At 43.8% G+C, this 20,327-nt stretch overlaps 1 protein-coding gene across 2 annotated transcripts in view; it reads left to right on the top strand.

The window, feature by feature from the left end:
* The window catches only part of cc2d1a (coiled-coil and C2 domain containing 1A), a 58,868-nt gene that overhangs the window by 24,638 nt on the left and 13,903 nt on the right, over positions 1–20,327 (top strand). For both annotated transcript variants that reach the window (XM_063205224.1, XM_063205233.1), the window contains exons 5-14: positions 4,663–4,950; positions 6,291–6,585; positions 7,041–7,150; positions 7,825–7,897; positions 8,782–8,898; positions 9,739–9,857; positions 10,992–11,064; positions 11,397–11,527; positions 11,820–11,919; positions 12,468–12,640. In XM_063205224.1, the coding sequence (XP_063061294.1) occupies positions 4,663–4,950; positions 6,291–6,585; positions 7,041–7,150; positions 7,825–7,897; positions 8,782–8,898; positions 9,739–9,857; positions 10,992–11,064; positions 11,397–11,527; positions 11,820–11,919; positions 12,468–12,640 (1,479 nt within the window). The remainder of the gene's footprint in view (positions 1–4,662; positions 4,951–6,290; positions 6,586–7,040; positions 7,151–7,824; positions 7,898–8,781; positions 8,899–9,738; positions 9,858–10,991; positions 11,065–11,396; positions 11,528–11,819; positions 11,920–12,467; positions 12,641–20,327) is intronic.

Here is a 20,327-nt window from a genome sequence, read left to right on the forward strand (position 1 = left end):
CACACAACTGCCATTGTAAAATACGCAACTTTAAAAGAAAAATGAAACAACCAGACAGACCCTTTACCTACGGTATAAAGGTCAGACCTTGTCTAACTTTAGGTCAAACGTCGCATGGTTTGAAAGAGAAAGAAAAAATGACATGATACATTTTTGTCTAAAAACATGATAAAATTAGACCAACCTTTCACTATTTGCCTTGTGCAAACACTTAATTTTAATCTTAACTTTTGAATCTTTGTTTGTATGAAGTTTCAATCTCAGATTCATCGTTAGTGTACAGCAGTGGTTCCCAACCTTTTTCTTAGGGGACCCATGTTTTTACTATTTTAAGCTTTGGTGACCCAACCACGCGAGCGCCCGCACGAGACGGAGTCACAAGATGCCCTCCGTTTCCTGCGATAACTTATTTTAGTTATTTTATTCCTCAATTCGTCTTTGGTCAAATGAATAAATGTTTAATGTAGCACTTACAATTTGTTTCGTCTATGCATTTATTAGTTAAATGCTTTGTCTTTTATTCAACATGGGCTATATATATTTAAAACGAAACCCTTTAAAATCAAGAGGGCTCCGCGACCCCCGTTGGATCTTTGGCGACCCATAAGGGGGGTCCTGACCCATAGGTTGGGAACCACTGGTCTACAGGTAGGCCTACTTATCTTCACACAGGAAAGAAAAGGGTGTTTCAAGACCCTTACACAGATTAATTCTAAGTATGGCACGGTAACACATATGGTTTATCCGAAAATAACAAACCAAACAATTCAAAACAGTAATGAAATGAAAATACAGAGAGACAACTGTCTCTTCCTTTGTAAATCAAACAAATGAAAATATAAGGATCCCAACGTCCCCAAATTCAAACTTTTAAAAGCAAGTAGAAAACCTTGACATGTCTCATCACCAGGGGTGGAAAGTAACTAATTACTTTTACTCAAGTATTGTACTTGAGTAGCTTTTATGAATACTTTGTACTTTTTAAGTATTTTTTTAAATTAATACTTTTACTTGTACTTGAGTACATTTTGACCCAAGTACTTTACTCAATTACACTGGAACCTGGCCTGAGTACTGAGTAAACAAAAAAATGACTGAGAGACAAAATGCAATGCACAATAATGACACAATCCGCCGGAAATGAAAGTTTGTGCAGGATGGGACAGGACAGGACGCCTGCGTTATTTCAAGATCTCATAAGAACAAGGAGATAAGAACAAGGAGAAAGCTTCATCTATTCTTTAGAAGGAGCAAAGACATTTCGGTAGGCCTACAGTAAATCATGAAAGCAAAACTCTTTTGCAAAGTTAACATGTTCAGGATAGTCCATTTAAAACAATAGCATTTAATGCATAAACAACGGGTAGGCCTATCACAAATATAAACAAATAGCCTTCAAAGTCTCTTCAACCTGCTTCAGCTTTCTTTATGTTCAGTTTCACTTTTCCATTGTTTATACAGACGGGGAAAACCTGGCGAACCCAGATTCCACAATTAAATTACACCTCTTTAAACCAACCAATACCCTACTTGCACAAACCATCAAAAAGAGACCATCGCAACGTTACGCTTTTCTTACACATAAAGGGCCAGGTAGAAAGGGCCCGGTGGCCTTCACCACGGTTGGTGATTTCTCACTTAAGACAATGCATTAAACATTAACAATCAATTGAAAACAGTTGCCTAAAGAAACAAACATAACTCCACAACCCCATTTTCTCGTGCCAAAAATAAATGGGTAAGAATGTGTGGAAAAACAAAATCATGACAAAATTCTAGACCTCAAAGTTGAATTGTAGAATAAAATAAAAGGCTCCTTCTTTTTTTTTAAATTTTGTTTCAACATGTGCACTCCCAAGCTCCAGCTAACTCTGAACACAATAGAGTACCTCCTAGGGGTGGAACGATTGACAAAATTCACGGTGCGGTTCATATCACGGAATCAAGGTCACGGTTCTCGTTCATCAGCCTTTCAAATGCCCTCTTTCAAGTGGCTAATAGAATCAGACCTATCACTAAATATCCTACATATGGTTTGTATAGGCTTATAATGTGAAAATGGTGTGATTTTAATTGTGTCATCCTCTGATTGGTCTTATATACTAATGTATTAATCAGAGAGACTGGGTAAGATACTCCTAGAATCTCTACTTAACATATTTTTCTGGGCAGTACATGAATTGCGGTTTGCCACGGACTGCATTTCACGGTTCGGTATGGNGTGTGTGAATTATACGATTTCGGTTTTCGGTGCGGTTTGTACCATCCCTAGTACCTCCACTAAACACCCAAAGTATGTCTTCCACTCTCAGACATATTATAGGCACTCACTCCACAGATACACACGTACACTCCACAGACACATATACAACCTCTCTCACACACACACAGTGGGGTGTCCCACTAGGACAATTCATACAACAAATAGGGCCCACACAGACAGACAAACAGAGATCACAGTTGTTAGTAAACAGATCATATTACTATATGGTATCTGAGACATTAACCGCTCAGTTAGTAATCCAAATGACTGTCATTTGCTTTTTCACACTATTTTTTCTATAATTTCAGAGTTTTCAGATCTACATTTTTTGTTTGTTTGTGGGCAATGCCTTGCCCAGTGACCCTTTTCTCCACATACAAAGCATTTATCAAGTCTTTTTCTATTCGTACCGCTTTATCCAATAACACAAAGGTGCTATTGCCGTAGGGTCTTCTTTTTGTACTACTTTTCAGTCTTTACACGATAGTTCTTCCAAGAACTTCTCTCTGTCTTTGCTTTGCCCCGTTCCCATTTTGAACTAAAATTTGGCCCAGTGGTTCTTTAATACCTGCAGTATTCTAACACTGGGTTTTTGCAACAAGGTAGCGATCAACGACCGTTGTGGTAAGATTCTCTTCGACCTTCTCAGGTGGAATCTTCTTGCATACGAGCATCCACAAGGGCTCACTACTTTACTCTTGTTGAATTGGTATGAAACACAATCACCTAATGGTAAATGTATTTCCTTTCATACACACTTCCACACTTTTCTCAACGCGGAGAACACAGATTTTAACTAGTTTCTTCTAAACTAGGGGAGTCTGCTCTCCCTTTACTTTACGTAGTCCAGTCTTTAACTTGTTCAACGACACAGAGGAGTCTGGCCTCCTATTTTACCTGATAGAGTCTAGAATTGTCAGGGTTTTACTCTCTATTTACCGTCTTTCACATTCAATCCTTTTGAATAAAAGACCTACTCACAATTCTCTGTTCTCTTGGGGTATTCCGTCAACCCTCAGATCCCAGCCTGCGAGGGAGGGACCAGTCCCGCAAAGGGTCTTAGTGCTGTGGCCACAGTCTTCCTGGATCTCACTCGCACGCTGGAATCGTCAGGTATCTTGGAATCCGGTTCGAAAGGACCAATTAAATGTTAGGTTTAAGCTACCAACATTTATCTCTAATAACCTGTACAGAAGAGACACAGAGAACTTGAGTTAAATTCAACACTTGCAAGGAGGGTGACCAGGAGACTGCTTTCAGTTACAATGTCCAAGATCACTCTGAAAACAGCCTCCTTCTCCTTACGTTTTATTGAAGGAAAGCCCTAGTTACAATTTCGGTTTCAATTGGTCTAAGGGGAGGGGTAATTAGCTAAACCAGTTGAAACCAGTTTACACAGTAGCATATTTCTTAGCAGAATACCAGTTTACACAGTAGCATATTTCTTAGCAGAATATCTTGTTATTTAGTTGAAACAGACTGAATGTGACCTTGTCCTTTTCTCCTCGCCTAATCAGAGAGCGGAGTTGAAGAACATTCCTGCTCTCTCTCTCTCTCCCTCTCACTCTCTCTGGCCAGCAGGCACAGAGGAACAACAATGACACATTGATAATATACACACACACACATATGCCCTGACTTAAAGCCTGAGTTAGTCAAAGTGGATAACTTATGTGTAATTACTCCAACATTTAACAATATAGGGTTCTTTCTAATATGCGGACTCCTGTCCTCGACCTGTACTTGTGGCCTTGCGTTTCACTGCCCTGCCTCTGTGGAAAAAACAATATCAAAAAGTTTTGCTCCTACCAGCCTAGCCACAATAAGTTTTGGGGACTATTCTTCATTCACCATCCCGATTGCAAATGAGAAAATGAGAATAGTATTAAGCTTTTGTGAGATATTGAAATACTGTTGTCGGTGACGTCATCACGGGGCCACAAGGAGGCATGTGAGCAAGGGAGGACGGGAGTCTGCATATTGGAATGCAGCCATAGAATAGTAGACGTTGACCTGCTGGTCACTCACTCATGGCCTTCCAAATTTCACCTTTTGACCTTCAAGATTTTGGCTGCAAGTCAAGCTAGTTCCTCCCATCCTTTGCTGTTGCTTGTGGCATCGATGATCAAAGTTCTATTCAATATCTCGCTAAAGCTCAATTCAAACTATCCACCCCTCCTCTCCCCGAGTGTTGCCAGGTTTGGGCTGCTTCGGATGGCCTTCTGCGGGTAAAAAATGGGTAAAAAGGGCATTTGGGCCGATTTTTCTGCAAATGTATTGCCATAGAAATCAATAGAATTTAGTTCAAATTGGGTGGGATGGGATTCAGTGTCTCTAGGGGGAGTTTTGGGCCTTTTTTGGGCTCAGTCTCATCTGGCATCCCTGCTCTCCCCAAACAGGCGGAGCTGAACGAGGTGCTGGAGGATGACGGTGAGGAGCAGGACGGAGCTCTGATGGCGGAACTAGAAGAGGAACCGCTTCGTAAGCCCCCTCCTCCCCCTAAAGCAGCAGCATCGCGGCCCAGCCCCCCCGCCGCCTCGCCGCGCTCCCCCCAGCCGGCCTCCTCTCCCGTGGGGGGCCCGGAGGGACGCGTGCTGGAGCGCATCCAGCTCTACCAGACGGCCATCGCCAACGCCAAGGCGGCCGGGGAGAGCAGCAAGGCCAGGAGATACGAACGCGGACTCAAGGTGAGATTATGATAATAATAACAATAAGACTGAGGCGCGTGTGTGTGTGCGTGCGTGCGTGTGTGTGTGTGTGTGCGTGCATGCATGTGTGCGTTTGTGGTTATGACCAAGGCAGCCGGGGAGAGCAGCAAGGCATGATGATACGAGCGCAGACTCAAGGTGGAGTGGAGCGGTGTGTGTGAGTGCGTTACAATATGCGACCTTGCCTCCTCCACTTGTGCTTGTTTCCTCGTAACAGGAAGTAATATGTCATGATGATATCACTGACAACAGCATTATATTTCAATATCTTGCGAAAGCTCAATTGTAAAGTCTTTTTCTTATTTGCAATTGGGATGGTGAATGAAAAACAGTTCCTCAAAATTTGTTGTGGCTAGGCTGACAGCTGGGAAACTTTATCGTTTTCTCCATGGAGGAGGGGCCAGGAGGCGGGGGCGAGGCCACAAGCACAAGTGGAGGGAGCAAGGTCGCATATTGTAACGCACTCTGTGTGTGTTGGTGGTCATAACCAATGCATTCATTTGGCTTGCTTGTTTGTTGTTGTGTACACTAGTTACTTCAGTAAGCGTTATCCACAGTGTTTTATTCATTTGTTTATGGTGTTGTTGTTTACACTAGTCCCTGACATCCATGTTTGCTGTGACATTTATTTGTTATTACCTCCGCCAAGGAGGTTATGTTTTCGGTGGTGTTTGTTTGTCTGTTTGTCTGTCTGTTTATTTGTTTCTTTGTCAACAGGATAGTTCAAAACGCACTTACTTGGATGAGTTTGTGGAGTTGTTGCAAATGACCAAAGGAACATGTGATTACATTTTGGTGGTGATCTGGATCACAAACCGGAACCAGGATTTAAAAAAAAAGATTCTTCACCAATGCTAGCCTACAAATCCCCTAGTGACCGCAAATTTAATTTTGACATTCCAATTTCTAACTCTACAGAACAAAAAGAAGGCAGAAAGACTCAAATGAAAATAGGGTGTAACATAGTCACATGTTCTATCAAACAGATTCCTTGGCAGAGGTCTGCACTCTCTGAGTACATTTCTAGTGTTGTTTATTCTTTACCTGGACCTTGTTTCTCGAAAGCAGTGTTGCTAACCAGTTAGCAACTTAGTAGGTTGCCTATAAGTTGCTAACTTAGTTAGCAACGACACTGTTGAGAAATGCAGCCCTGAGTCGCTGCAGTCTAGGGTGACGGTGTTGTAAATTTGATCGGTATTGGTATGGTATTGTATTGGTACTGTAGTCGCTGCAGTCTATGCTGGTAACGGTATATTTTCATTGATTCGGTTTATTTGCTTGTTTGTTTATGATGTTGTTGTTGTTATTGTTTACTTTAGTCGCTGCAGTCCATGCTGGCGGCGGTGAGGAAAGGCAAGCCAATCAACGAGGACGAGATGCCCCCTCCGGTTGCCACGGGAGCAAAGCCCGCCCCCGCCCCCTCCCCTGCCTCCGCCTCCTCCCCCGAGGCTGAGCCAACCAGCGAGCAGGAGAGCCCGGTCGCGGCCAATCAGAAGCCACGGCCCGAGGTGCCGTCCAAGCCCCAGCTGCAGGTGCCTTTGTCCAGATCGACAGCCGTGACCCCGGATACGCCCGCGATATCGCCACTCACGCCTGGACAGCCACACAACTCAGGTAACACACACACACAAAGACACACACACACGCCCGCCCGCGATATCGCCACTCACGCCCGGACAGCCACACAACTCAGGTAACACACACACACACACACACACACACACACACACACACGATATCGCCCCTCACGCCTGGACAACCACACAACTCGGGTAACACACACACACACACACACACAAATGACCGCAATGTCGTCCCTCATGCCCGAAGAACCACACAACTCTGGTAGCACACACACAGCCATACAGAACAGACTTAGATCAAATACACACCTCCTACTCATCACATTACTGTTGGCTCTGCTGTGTCATGGTCATATGCTGACTGTGTGTGTGTGTGTGTGTGTGTGTGTGTGTGTGTGTGTGTGTGTGTGTGTGTGTGTGTGTGTGTGTGTGTGTGTGTGTGTGTGTGTGTGTGTGTGTGTGTGTGTGTGTGTGTGTGTGCGCCAGAGTTAAAGGAGCAGGTGGTATCGAGGCAGAGGGAGTATAAGCTGGCAGCCATCCATGCCAAGCAGAGCGGCAACACCGAGCTCGCCCGGCAACACTACCACGTCGCTAAGGTAACTAGAACATCATCACATCACCAAGGCAACTAGTACACTACTGAACTAGTACACTACCACATCACATCACCAAGGTAACTAGTACACTACCACATCACCAAGGTAACTAGTACACTACCTCATCACCAAGGTAACTAGTACACTACCACATCACCAAGGTAACTAAAACATTACCACATCACCAAGGTAACTAAAACACTACCACGTCACCAAGGTAACTAAAACATTACCACATCACCAAGGTAACTAAAACACTACCACGTCACCAAGGTAACTAAAACATTACCACATCACCAAGGTAACAAGTACACTACCACATCACCAAGGTAACTAAAACATTACCTCATCACCAAGGTAACTAGTACACTACCACATCACCAAGGTAACTACACACTACAAGTTCATAAAGGTTGGAGTGGCCTCACCCGAACAGAGTTTTCTTCTTTTTAGGGTGCTGACCAATATGTAAAACTGTAAAGTAAGAAAAGGTCGCACCATGCATAAACTTTTTTTATTTTATTTCACAGACTCGTTTCGGCGTTCTGCCTTCATCAGTGTGTCATCAACAGAGCTATGCCTATTAATATGACTAAGTATGTTGTATCTCTCTCTCTCTCTCTCTCTCTCTCTCTCTCTCTCTCTCTCTCTCTCTCTCTCTCCCTCCCCTCTAGAGTTTGGATGTGGTGGTGGAGGCGGTGGACAGAGGAGAGCCTGTGGATTTGAGCTCTCTGCCTCCCCCACCAGGTGGGTGTCAGTCACTACACTGCATTATACACCACTGCATTTACATGCTCCTCTACCGGCTGGGGTTCCCGAACTTAACCGTGACACCCCCCCATATATTCCAGCCAAGGGCCCCCTCTTACATGGGTCGTGCCACACTATTTTTTTTCTCTGCACCACCTTTCACAACCATAGTCTAGGTCTGTGAGGCAGTGCCCCACTAGGATATATAAAATAGTAAGAATAATAGTCGTAATGTTCAGAGATGCAGCAGATATGGTTTATTTTTGTTTACGTTAATAAGTTTATTAAATTATTCACTTTTTGTGCTATACTGTTCCTGCCAACCTGCCGCAGCCACCCTAGCACCCCCCTCGTGGCCCCCTAGGGGTCCCTGGCCCCCACTTTGAATATCACTGCTCTACGGGCAATAGAATACAACCAATGGCGTGCCAGTCACTGACACTTTTTTACAGGACTTTTGAAATGTGTCTTCTTTTCATAACCATTAGTGTTAGGCCTCAAAAAATGCTGTGGAATATCATGGCCATGGCCCATAGACTGCACATCTTTTTTTTATTCAGGGGGTTTTATAACTTTTTTATGTAAACACTCACTTGCCATCATAGATGCCAGAAGCATTCCATGAAAATTCAATGATTTATGATGGTGTGATGTCTTGCATGGAGATTAAGGGATAAATTGGGGAATGGGGACTATAAATTACTATCATGCAGTGACTTTTTCATGAAGAGCAGAATAATATTCCCAAAATCATCTCTATATCTCTATATCCCCCTCCCTTCTGTCTCTCTCTCTCTCTCTCTCTCTCTCTCTCTCTCTCTCTCTCTCTCTCTCTCTCTCTCTCTCTCTCTCTCTCTCCCCCTCTCTCTCTCTCTCTCCAGATGCTAGTCATGTGTCTGCACCAGCTCCTGCCCAGGTGAACTCCAAACCCGCCCCTGCCTCCGCCCCCACGCCCGCCCCGCCTCCTACCGTTGCTGTGACCCCTGCACCTGACGCACGTGCGTATACGTTCCCGTTAAGACGTTAAGACATACTGTTATACTGTAAGTTTGTTGTTACCAGAATGGCAATGATCAAGTCATAGTGCATTACAAAGGGCTCTCTGTTCTGTCACAGTAGTGTAGTACTGTGGTAGTTGACATTTCAATGGCTATTACAGCGTGCCACAGGAGGTATGCCGGGCACTATGGGGCTACATAACTAAATCATGTTCTTATTTTCCATCAATGTAACGGATGGCAACTAGAAGAGCTCGGCGGTAGACCCTTACTAGATTTCCCTCCCAAGACCTCATACAGTACAGGTAGCGCAGAGCCATCAGGCTGTGCCTCCCATGACCAAACTGGTACTATGATTGGGAGGTCTGCCGTTTCGAGCCCTTAGTATCAGCATATTTATGTGCATGTTCGTATGTGTCTAGCCCCTCGGACCATGGGTGAAGTGCTAGAGCAGCGCATGCAGAAGTAAATACACACACACACACACACACACACACACACACACACACACACACACACACACACACACACACACACACACACACACACACACACACACACACACACACACACACACACACACACAAATACACACACACATCCATTTTGTTTTGCTGTGTATCCCCTCGGACGATGGATGAAGCACTGTATGCAGAAATGTCTGTCAACGCACACACATTAATAATGCGTGTGTGTGTGTGTGTGTGTGTGTGTGTGTGTGTGTGTGTGTGTGTGTGTGTGTGTGTGCGCACGTACGTGTGTGTGTGTGTGTGTGTGTGTGTGTGTGTGTGTGTGTGTGTGTGTGTGTGTGTGTGTGTGTGTGTGTGTGTGTGTGTGTAGCCCCTCGGACGGTGGGTGAGGCCCTACAGCAGCGTATGCTGAAGTACCAGGCAGCAGCCGACACGGCCAAGAGCAAAGGAGACGACCGCAAGGCACGCATGCACGGAAGAATAGTCAAGGTAGCACACACACACACACACACACACACACACACACACACACACACACACACACACACACACACACCGCTTGGCACGCATGCACGGAAGAATAGTCAAGGTAGCACACACGCACGCACACCGCAAGGCACGCATGCACAGAATAATAGTCAAGGCAGCTCACACACACACACACACGCACCGCAAGGCATGCATGCGCGGAAGAATAGTCAAGGTAGCTCACACACACACACACATACACACACACACACACACACACACACACACACACCGCAAGGCACGCATGCAAGGAAGAATAGTCGAGGTAGCACACACACACCGCAAGACACGCCCACACACACGGCACACGTGCTTGTGAATGTAACAGTACCGCACTGCAATGTATTTGCACGGACACACCTGTAAGCCTGGTTCAGACTCCTCCTTCAGCTGCAGGACACGTACTGTCAGCAGAGGGAGGCGACAGATCACCACAGCCACCACGCCCTCCCCTTTTTGCGCTGAAACCATGGAGGTAGTAAAAGAACTGGTGAGAGGGAATAAGTCCCGCCTCCAGTCATTTCAATGGGAAATGCTAGGCTAGTGAATTCAGCCAAAATTGAACGATTTTTTCTTCTTCCAAAATGGAGTTATTTCCGCCGCCAGTTTACTCAGCCAATTACGTGCCACGTTACTGACTGACTTATGTTTGACTAGAAAGTTATATGGAAGAAGAGCATTGGATCCATGGATGTGGCCAATGAAATACCTGTAAAGGTCTGTGTGCCCAACACTAAACTTGCTCACCCACCAATCATAAGTGGGGTCGGAAATGAGAATTTATGAAAAAGGCGAGCGAGGAAGTGCCTTGCTAATCGGCGAAGCTAACCAGCCAAATCCTGCCCCCCTGGCTGAAACGACCCCTTGCAGCGCTCAACATATATTTCTCCCAGGCTGGTTTGCCTGAGATCTGCCGCTACCCCCCCGGCTGACTGTACGTGCCCTGCCACTGAAGGAGGAGTCTAAACAGACCTGTACGCATCCATTTACGCATGTACAGAGAAATATACTTTTCGTTTGTCACTTCTCCATCTCTCTCTCTCTCTCTCTCTCTCTCTCTCTCTCTCTCTCTCTCTCTCTCTCTCTTTCTCTCAGCAATACCAAGATGCCATCAAGGCCCACAAAGCCGGAAAACAGGTCAACCTAGCAGACCTGCCAGTGCCCCCAGGTAACACACACACACACACACACACACACACACACACACACACACCACACACCACACACCACACCACACACCACACCACACATTAAAATGGTTCAGATTTAAGCATATAACGTCTTTGAGACTCTCTCTCTCTCTCTCTCTCTCTCTCTCTCTCTCTCTCTCTCTCTCTCTCTCTCTCTCTCTCTCTCTCTCTCTCTCTCCGTCCATTTCCCTCTTTCCATCTGACTCTCTCTCTCTCTCTCTCTCTTTCTCTGTGTCCATCTCTCTCTTTCTCTCCATGTATCTCTCCTTCTCTATCCCCCCCTCTCTCTCTCTCTCACCCGCCCCTTCAGGTTGTCCCCCTCTGCAGGGAAGTGAGTCTGGTGAGCAGAACTTCCTGGGCGTCTTGGAGAACGCCATGAAACTGGCCAATCAGGACGCGGACGCCGCTGCCGATGACGACGAAGACGATGACACAGCCAAGGTAGTGTGTGTGTGTGTGTGTGTGTGTGTGTGTGTGTGTGTGTGTGTGTGTGTGTGTGTGTGTGTGTGTGTGTGTGTGTGTGTGTGTGTGTGTGTGTGTGTGTGTGTTGTGAGACAGACAGCGCTCTTCAGCTTGGGCAGGTGGTGATGATGATAATATTCAAGGAAAGATTTTGGCTGTGAAGATATTTGCTCTGTAATTGTGCGATCATGATGATGATGATGATGATGATGATGATGATGATTGTGTTGATATGTCTGATGGTGTGTATTGTAAACGTGTGTGTGTGTAGCCTGTGGCCCGGCCAGCTGTTCAGAAGGCGCGGTCTCCTGCCCCACCCTCCCCCGGTGGAACGCCCCGATCAGCATCATCACCCAGCCTTGGATCTAAAGGTAGCTGTGTGTGTGTGTGTGTGTGTGTGTGTGTGTGTGTGTGTGTGTGTGTGTGTGTGTGTGTGTGTGTGTGTGTGTGTGTGTGTGTGTGTGTGTGTGTGTGTGTGTGTGTGTGTGTGTGTGTGTGTGTGTCAGCAGTGGAACTTGAGTTTTTTTCCCCCACCAGTCACTGTGGCACGTAGATTTTAAAATCTACCTGTCACTCACCATTTTTTAGTCGACTAAATTAAAAACTCTGGGACATTGTGATTAAAATGTCAGACACATCATACAACAGTGCATGCACCGCCAAAAAATGGTCTAAGGTAAATCTTGAAGAGGCACATGTAGCAGCCTTGGCCATGATGCAAATTGCACTTGTGCTTGTAGGTTCACTTGGGTATCTCTGGCTTTGCTACTTCCGCACGAAGCTACTTCGCTACTTCCGCATTTTTCACAAGTTTAAGGTCGGGAACTCGTGATTCCCAAGAATTTTTTTTTATAACTCTCACTGTATTGGACATCCTGCGATCTCATTCCTGTGACCTCATTTCCTGTTCCCCCTGCAGCTCAGCAGCAGCTGGACTTCCTGTTGGCGCGTCGGCAGCAGTTTGTGAAGGCGGCGCTGCGCTCCAAGCAGATGAAGGACATGCAGGGAGCCGCGCAGCACCTGCGGCACGCCAAGGGACTGGACCCTATGATCGCCGCCGCTAAAGGAGGCCTACCTGTAGACATCACGAAGGTAGGGGTGTGTGTGTGCGTACGCGTGCGCATGCGTGTGCGTGTGTGTGTGTGTGACACCAATGGCCTCGACCCTGCCTCTAGCTCCCTATCTTGTTCTCCACAGCAAAAGCAAGAAGTTAACAGTCAGTAATCTGAACTTTGCATGCCCATTGGTTAATCGCATCGAGCAAAGTTTAAAGATTTCTCATCTCTGAGCCCACACACATCGCTGGAACACAAAGACATTCTATTGACTTTTCTCGGTGAACGACTAACTAGTAGCGGTGTGTGGGTGTCTGTTTCAGCAGCTACCAGGAGTTCATATTTGTTGTCTATTTAATTTCATGTAGCGGTAGTTAACATCTTCTTTTACGTGTGTATTTGCAATTCCCCTCTTATGCCACCTGTCTCATGCTCCATTACCACACACACACACACACACACACACACACACACACACACACACACACACACACACACACACGCTTGCACCTTCTAATACATGCCCGAAAGAGAGATCTCTCTCTCACAGAAGCTGCACATGTGTGTGTATGTGGTAATTGAGCGTGAGAGACATGGCATTAAAGGTGTCATAGACGCAGATGGAAAATTGTGTGTGTGTCTGTGCGTGTGTGTGTCTGTGTGTGTCTGTGTCTGTGTCTGTGTCTGTGTGTGTGTGTGTGTGTGTGTGTGTGTGTGTGTGTGTGTGTGTGTGTGTGTGTGTGTGTGTGTGTGTCTGTGTCTGTGTCTGTGTCTGTGTCTGTGTCTGTGTCTGTGTCTGTGTGTGTGTGTGTCTGTGTGTGTGTGTGTCTCAGAGGGCAAGTGAGTCTGTGTTCTATTTCTGTTCTCTCCTTCCTCCCTCAGAGTCTCTTCATCACTCTTCCCCCTCCCCCTCCCCCTTCTACCTTCTCTCTCTCTCTCTCTCTCTCTCTCTCTCTCTCTCTCTCTCTCTCTCTCTCTCTCTCTCTCTCTCTCTCTCTCTCTCTCTCGTAGTTCTTCATCCTTAATTGAATTTGGCCTCATTCACTCCGAGCGCCGTTATTTCAGCTGTAATTGAAGAGTGTGTGCATGTGTGTGTGCGTGTCTGCGCGTGTGTCTGCGCCTATGTCTGTGTCTGTGTCTGTGAGTGAAACAGACTTTCACCTGTACTGTAATTGAGTGTGTGCGTGTGTGTGTGTGCGTGAGTAAGCTGTAATTGAAGCATGTGTTGTTGAATAAGGAAGAGCGCGTGTGTGTGCGCTGAGCGTGCATGAGTGCGTGCGCGTGTGTGCACGAGTCTGTGTGAGTGAGTGAGCTTTGAAGCATGTGCTGTTTAATATAGAAGAGCCTATGTTCTCTGTCCACTGCTCCTCTCTCCTCTACCTCTTCTGCTCATCACCTGTTCACTTTTAGTCGGCTGATTTATCATTCAGAAGACATATGTTGTGGTGTATGTTTGTGGTGTACATTGGCACTGCCCTCACGATTCGATTCAACGACGATTCGGGAGGCTTCGATTCGATGCGATTCTACAATGCATTGGACCCTATTCAGTGTCAAAATCAACAGCATTCATTGCAAAGGAAATCAACCCAAACCTTTTTTGCAGCCTTTATGTTGATGACATCTGTATTTGTTATAGAGGGAAATATATGAGCACAATTGAAAGACAACTCCAACTATGCATAAATAGGATCAGCACTTGGTCCGTTGAAAATGGCTTCAAGTTTTCCAAGTCAAAAACTGTTTGCACCCATTTTTGCCAACTGCGAACTTTACATCATGAGCCACTTCTGTACATGGATGGCGCAGCAATTCAAGTTGTGAAAGAGTTTAAATTCCTTGGTCTTACCCTTGATAATAAACTATCTTTTATCTCACACATGAAGAATCTTAAGAAGAGATGCCTTAAAACCTTAGATATTTTAAAAGTTCTCTCAAGGACAAAGTGGGGAGCAGAGTGGACTGTGCTGTTGCGTCTTTATAGAGCGCTAGTGAGATCCCGCTTGGACTATGGCTGTATTGTCTATGGATCAGCAAGAAAATCTTATATTCAGATGTTGGATACTGTTCATCACCAAGGTCTAAGACTGGTCCTAGGAGCCTTTAGAACCTCACCAGTGCAGAGTCTCTATGTGGAAGCAAGAGAACCATCCCTTCAACTAAGACGCTTGAAACTTGCTTTGCAATATGCAGTCAAAATCAGGGGGAATAGTCTTAACCCTGCATACTCCACTGTCTTCCAACCACGATGTTTGAACTTTTATGAGGCTAGACCCAGGTCTATCAGACCTTTTGGGTTAAGAATTAAACCTTTTTTTGAGGATTTGAATTTTGATCTTGATGGACTAACATCTACCCACTTCTGTACTATTCCCCCTTGGACCTTGAAAAAACCTGTAATTGTACAGGACCTGAGCCACAAGAAAAAATCAAACACGCATCCAAACCAGTACCAAAGTTGCTTCCTTGATGTAAGACAGCGCTTCCCTTTCCATACTCCAATTTATACTGATGGCTCTAAGACTGATACTAGTGTGTCCTCAGCAATGGTAGTCTCTTCTTACCAGTGTGGAATACGCCTCCCAAACATGTGCTCTATTTTTACAGCTGAAGCCCAAGCCCTACTCTTAAGCCTTGAATACATTGAACATCACAATCAACAACAATCCTTGATTTGCACAGACTCTAGGTCATGTCTTCAGGCACTAGAATTTTTTAAAACTGACCACCCTCTGATTACCAGAATACTTGAGAAAGTGGATCACCTAACCAAACTCAACCTGGACATTATTTTTTGTTGGGTCCCTGGTCATGTGGGCCTGACTGGCAATGAAAAAGCAGATAATGCTGCTAAAGGAGCCCTGGATGAAGAGATATCTGAATGCGAAATACCTGTCTCTGACATCAAGCCTGTACTTTCTTCCTACATAATGGATAAATGGCAAGCCGAATGGGATGATTGTGCTGGAAATAAGCTGCATGATATATGCAATTCTGTGAAACAGCTGATTACTCAATCATTCTCATGCAGACATGATCAAGTCGTCTACGGGTCATTCCACGCCAAATCAACAAGTGCCCGCGCACTTAGGTCTCAAAAAATTCTGAAAATATTACCAAGTGTACCCATGGTACTTAAGAGAAACACTGTAAATTTATTTGAATGTAAGATGTATACTCTCCGTGTTACAGCCAATTTTACTGGGGGAGGGGGGTGCCCATTTTGTTCACACTCTTTTTTTTGTCAAAGTTCACAAGCCCCTAGCTCAATAACTAAACTATGTAGGAAGCTCAAATTTGGCATGATGGTACATAGATAGGAATAGTTTGTTGCTAAACTGTCAGTTTTGGTCTGTATGATCCTGCATTGTCATAGCATTCCCTCAAAGATGATACAAATTGTACTGGAGTTTTGGCTGTGCTCTGTTTAGGCCTTCAGAAGACATATTTGTGCCCAACATAGCCTCTTGATTTTTTCCCCTTGTAGATACAAGTAGAAACACTCCCATAAAAATCTATAAATAGAAAGGAAACCCCATCAGTGTTTGACCAGAAGAACTCAGAAGTCTGACAAATCATTTTGGGTGTCATTTTCAGAGCACCAGAACACCTTGTGGGATTGTCCACAGATTTTTATTTTATTTTTTTCTTCATTCTCCAAGAAGTCTTCTTTTTAAAAATCCCAATGAGACTTGTCTTATGTGATATTTTCGTTTTTAATTTCCACCCTGAACATGGGCAAAATGCAAAAAGAGAGCAACATGATTTCTATAACATTTAATGTAAAGACTAAATAATCAAATGCAAATTTTGCCCAGACATGATCACCCAAGAGCCCTTGTGCAGGGGTGCAGGAATCCCTTTCAATATCAATGATTTCAGGAGGGTCATTCCAGCTGGAATCAGCAAATGGTCCCCACTCGACCCCCTCGGATTTGCTTGAAAAAAATATATGTGATGGCTTAAACATCCAATAGAACATATCCACCATTGCAGATTTCAGCTGTGCATACTTTTTCCACAAAAAATCTGTAAATAAGGACACCCCCTCCCCCTGATTTGGTGTCACTGCCTGAGTGACCATATTCAGACTTAATTATCTCCAAAACTATTTGTGGTGGGTCCATTATTTTTTCAGGGCTAAGAGTCATAGACCTGACAAGCATACATTACAATTTGCAGCACTGTATGTCAAATTACACCTTAATGCTGGCCCTCTACTTTTCTTTGAAATTAAAATTGCAAGGGTTTTCAGATGTCCATAAAAACCTCAAATTTCAACATTCAAGGTTCATCCTTGGTACATGGTCAGATATGTTCCATGACTTTCACATTACATCATATTTAATATAAGGTTCCAATGGTTGTTGAAATGCAGAGGTCCAAAAATGGGCAAAAACTAATTTATACCATTATTTGGAGCAATATTCCCAATCTATGACACCAGTTGTGAACTTGCTGTTTGGTGTCTCTGAAAGATAATATTATTATTCATAACATATCTAAAATTTGGGATGGTGTTTTGTCCCATTATTTTTATAATGAATTTTAAAAACTCATTCCTGTGTGACATGCAGGTGTACCTTAGAAGCCCTGTTACCTTAGAAAAAAAATGGGTTTACTACACCTAAAATGAATAGCCAAGTCAGTGTACACTAAAACCTAAAATCTCTGATACCAAATAGGTGATTTTATACTTGTTCAGCTCAGTATTTCAGTATATCTGACTTAACCCTCAATTCCATCCTAAGAAGGTGGCCAATCCCCTTGATTTTTGTGTTCCATTTTCATACAAAGATGGCGGCTCATGGAGCCAATGGCATAGTTCCAAAATAGTTCCAGGAAGTCAGCATCATGGGAAGGAAACAATACACCATTGTTTGGAGCAATATTTCCAATATATGACGGCGGTTGTGAACTTGCTGTTTGTTGTAGGATATTTTTATTAACAACATATCTAAAAATTGGGATGGTGTTTTGCCCCTTTATTTGTATAATGCCTTTTCAAATCTCAATGCAGTGTGGCATGCATCCCTCAAATCCATCCAAAGTGGTGTCATGAAAAAAATCCCCACCATTTTTTAGAGCAATACCTCCAAAGTGTAACACCAGCTGTGAACTTGTTTTTGTTGTGTCTGTAAGAGGATATTTTTATTAACAACATAGCAAAAAAAATAGAATGGTGTTTTGTCTCATTCCTTTTAATGATCGTAAAGCGCATTGCGGTGTGACATAAGCCTGTGATCAAATAGTGCAGAGGGAAGCGGAAGTGGTGAATTGTTCTGGGCCAAGGACATGGGGGAATCAAGATTGGGTACTCATTACATTGCATGTATTGGGAAGGGGTCTCTTCAGACGACTTTCTCCCGGGCCCAGGCAAAGCTGTTTGTTCAGCTCAGTATTTCTGATTTTTTTCTGGGATTCTGGCCTCATCTTTTTAAGTGTACTATCGGCCAGATGATCAAGTGACTACGCAACATGTTCTCACTGGCGCTACGTTAGCAATAAATTCAAGATGGTTGAGAGAAGTACCATTTTGAGAGAAGTCATAAAAAAACAACCTCTGGAAATAAAACAAGGTGTTGATATGATTTCCTTGATGCAACCTTGACTTCCTTGATGGTGATTTAATATTTGAAAAAAAGGAAATGTATTAAAGAAGTCAGGAACTTTTAATGCTCTGGCCTGTGACAAATTATTTTATACGCACTTAACCTTCAATCAACAGCTGCACCTTATGAGTTGACTTTATAAGGTAGCTTGCCATTGTCATTGATGATGCATTAGGTATCTGCACTCATATTGTTGTGTGCAACCATCCGTCATTGGTAATTCAATGAGGAGCACCTGACTGAGACTTTGAATGAAACTTTACTGTCATTGTACAGGTACAACGAAATTGGTACCTTGAAGGACAATGACAACATAGGTATTGATTTCAGTAAGGATACCAACACCATGCTCAGGGCACTTCCGTCAGGGGAGGATGATGGGGGGCGGGAAGTTCTACAATCAGGATACCTCTTTACAAACTGTCTCCTCCTATGTGTCATCTCTAATCAACTTTTACTTTCCTATGCGACCATAAAACAGTCCCACCCCCGCCAACAGTCACCACGACAGAGGTACCCTGACTGTAGAACTGTGCCCCGCCCCCAATCCACCACCATATCTGAACGCTTTTGCATGCTGCAAAGGTTCCTTTCGGCTTCCACCATCTCTCCTGGATCTGGATCAATGTGATGATGAATTCTACAAGTATTGAACATTGTCTACAAGTGTCCAAACCATGATTGTTGTAATCACTGCTGCTAACCTGCAATCCACTTGTTAGCATTGCAGTGGTATAATATTATATTGGTGCAAGCAGCTGAATTAGATTGCAACAATGTGACAAGAACCGCATGGTTGTCTGGTGGCAATATGAACTTCTGTGCCTTCAATATTCACCTGATATTGAATACTGCATGCAAGCAAACTCTTCTAACTAAAACTCCAGGACCATAAAGTCAAAATTGTCTGAAGGACTCTCTAGCCAGTATAAATTAAGTTATTTTGCAATACAGCTGGTAACTTAACGAGTAAGACACAAGCTTCATAGCAAATATAAAGTTACAGGTGCTGATTGAAAGACTAGTTAGGATGGGAGTCCTTGTTGCAAACAAGAGTGTTCTTTTAGTAGTGTTTGAGTATTCTTTAATCCTCTCCTATTTCATCACTTTATTCCAAGACTACTACTACTACCGCTACCACTACCACTACTACTACTAAAATGATGATGATGATGATGATGATGATTATTATGATTTTACAATTAAAATAATTAATGTCTATCAAAGCCATGTGCAATGTGCTATTCTTGCTGTGTGGCATCAATCAATTCATTTACAAGTGTTATGGTTTCCCTAGAATTTGCTTTGTCATTCACAGGGTAGCCATCTTGTTTTCACTATTAAGGTGACATCAGAGCCATGGATTTGAGAGTTGCGACAAGTCGGTTGGTGACATGGTCCTCATAGCTTCAAGTAATTGTAGCCAATTGAGATTTTGAAGTCCGTTATAAAAAGAATGAGGCAAAACACTTTTATATGTTGTAAAAAGAACACCCTCTTTCAGAAACACCAAACAGAAAGTTCCCAACTGGTGTCATACATTGGAAATATTGCTCCAAACATTGGTGCAAATTATTTTTTCCCCATCTTTGGACCTCTGTATCTCAACAACCATTGGAGCCTTTTGTTAGATATACTATGATGTGAAAGTCATGGTACATATCAGACCATTTACCAAGGATGAACCTTACATGTAGAACTTTGAGGTTTTTACAGACATTTGGAAACCCTAGAACATATGATATCTACAAAAAGTAGAGGCACATTATTACGGTGTGATTTGACTTACAGTGCTGCAAATTGTAATATATGATATTCAGGTCTGCGACTCTTAGCCCTGAAAATATAATGAATCTGACACAAATAGTTCTGGAGATAATTGAGTCTGAACATGGTCACTCATGCAATGACGCTAAAACAAGCGTAGGGGGTGTACTTATTTACAGATTTTTTGTGCCAAAAGTATCCAGAGCTGAGTTCTGATATTGTGGATATGATCTATTGGATGTTTAAGCCATCACATACATTTTTTTCAGGCAAATCCGAGGGGGTTGAGTGGGAGATTTTTCAGAAATTTGCTGATTCCAGCTGGAATGACCCACGAGCGTTCAA

Source organism: Engraulis encrasicolus, chromosome 1 (assembly GCF_034702125.1).
Source record: "Engraulis encrasicolus isolate BLACKSEA-1 chromosome 1, IST_EnEncr_1.0, whole genome shotgun sequence".
In the NCBI taxonomy this organism is placed as follows: Eukaryota; Metazoa; Chordata; class Actinopteri; order Clupeiformes; family Engraulidae; genus Engraulis; species Engraulis encrasicolus.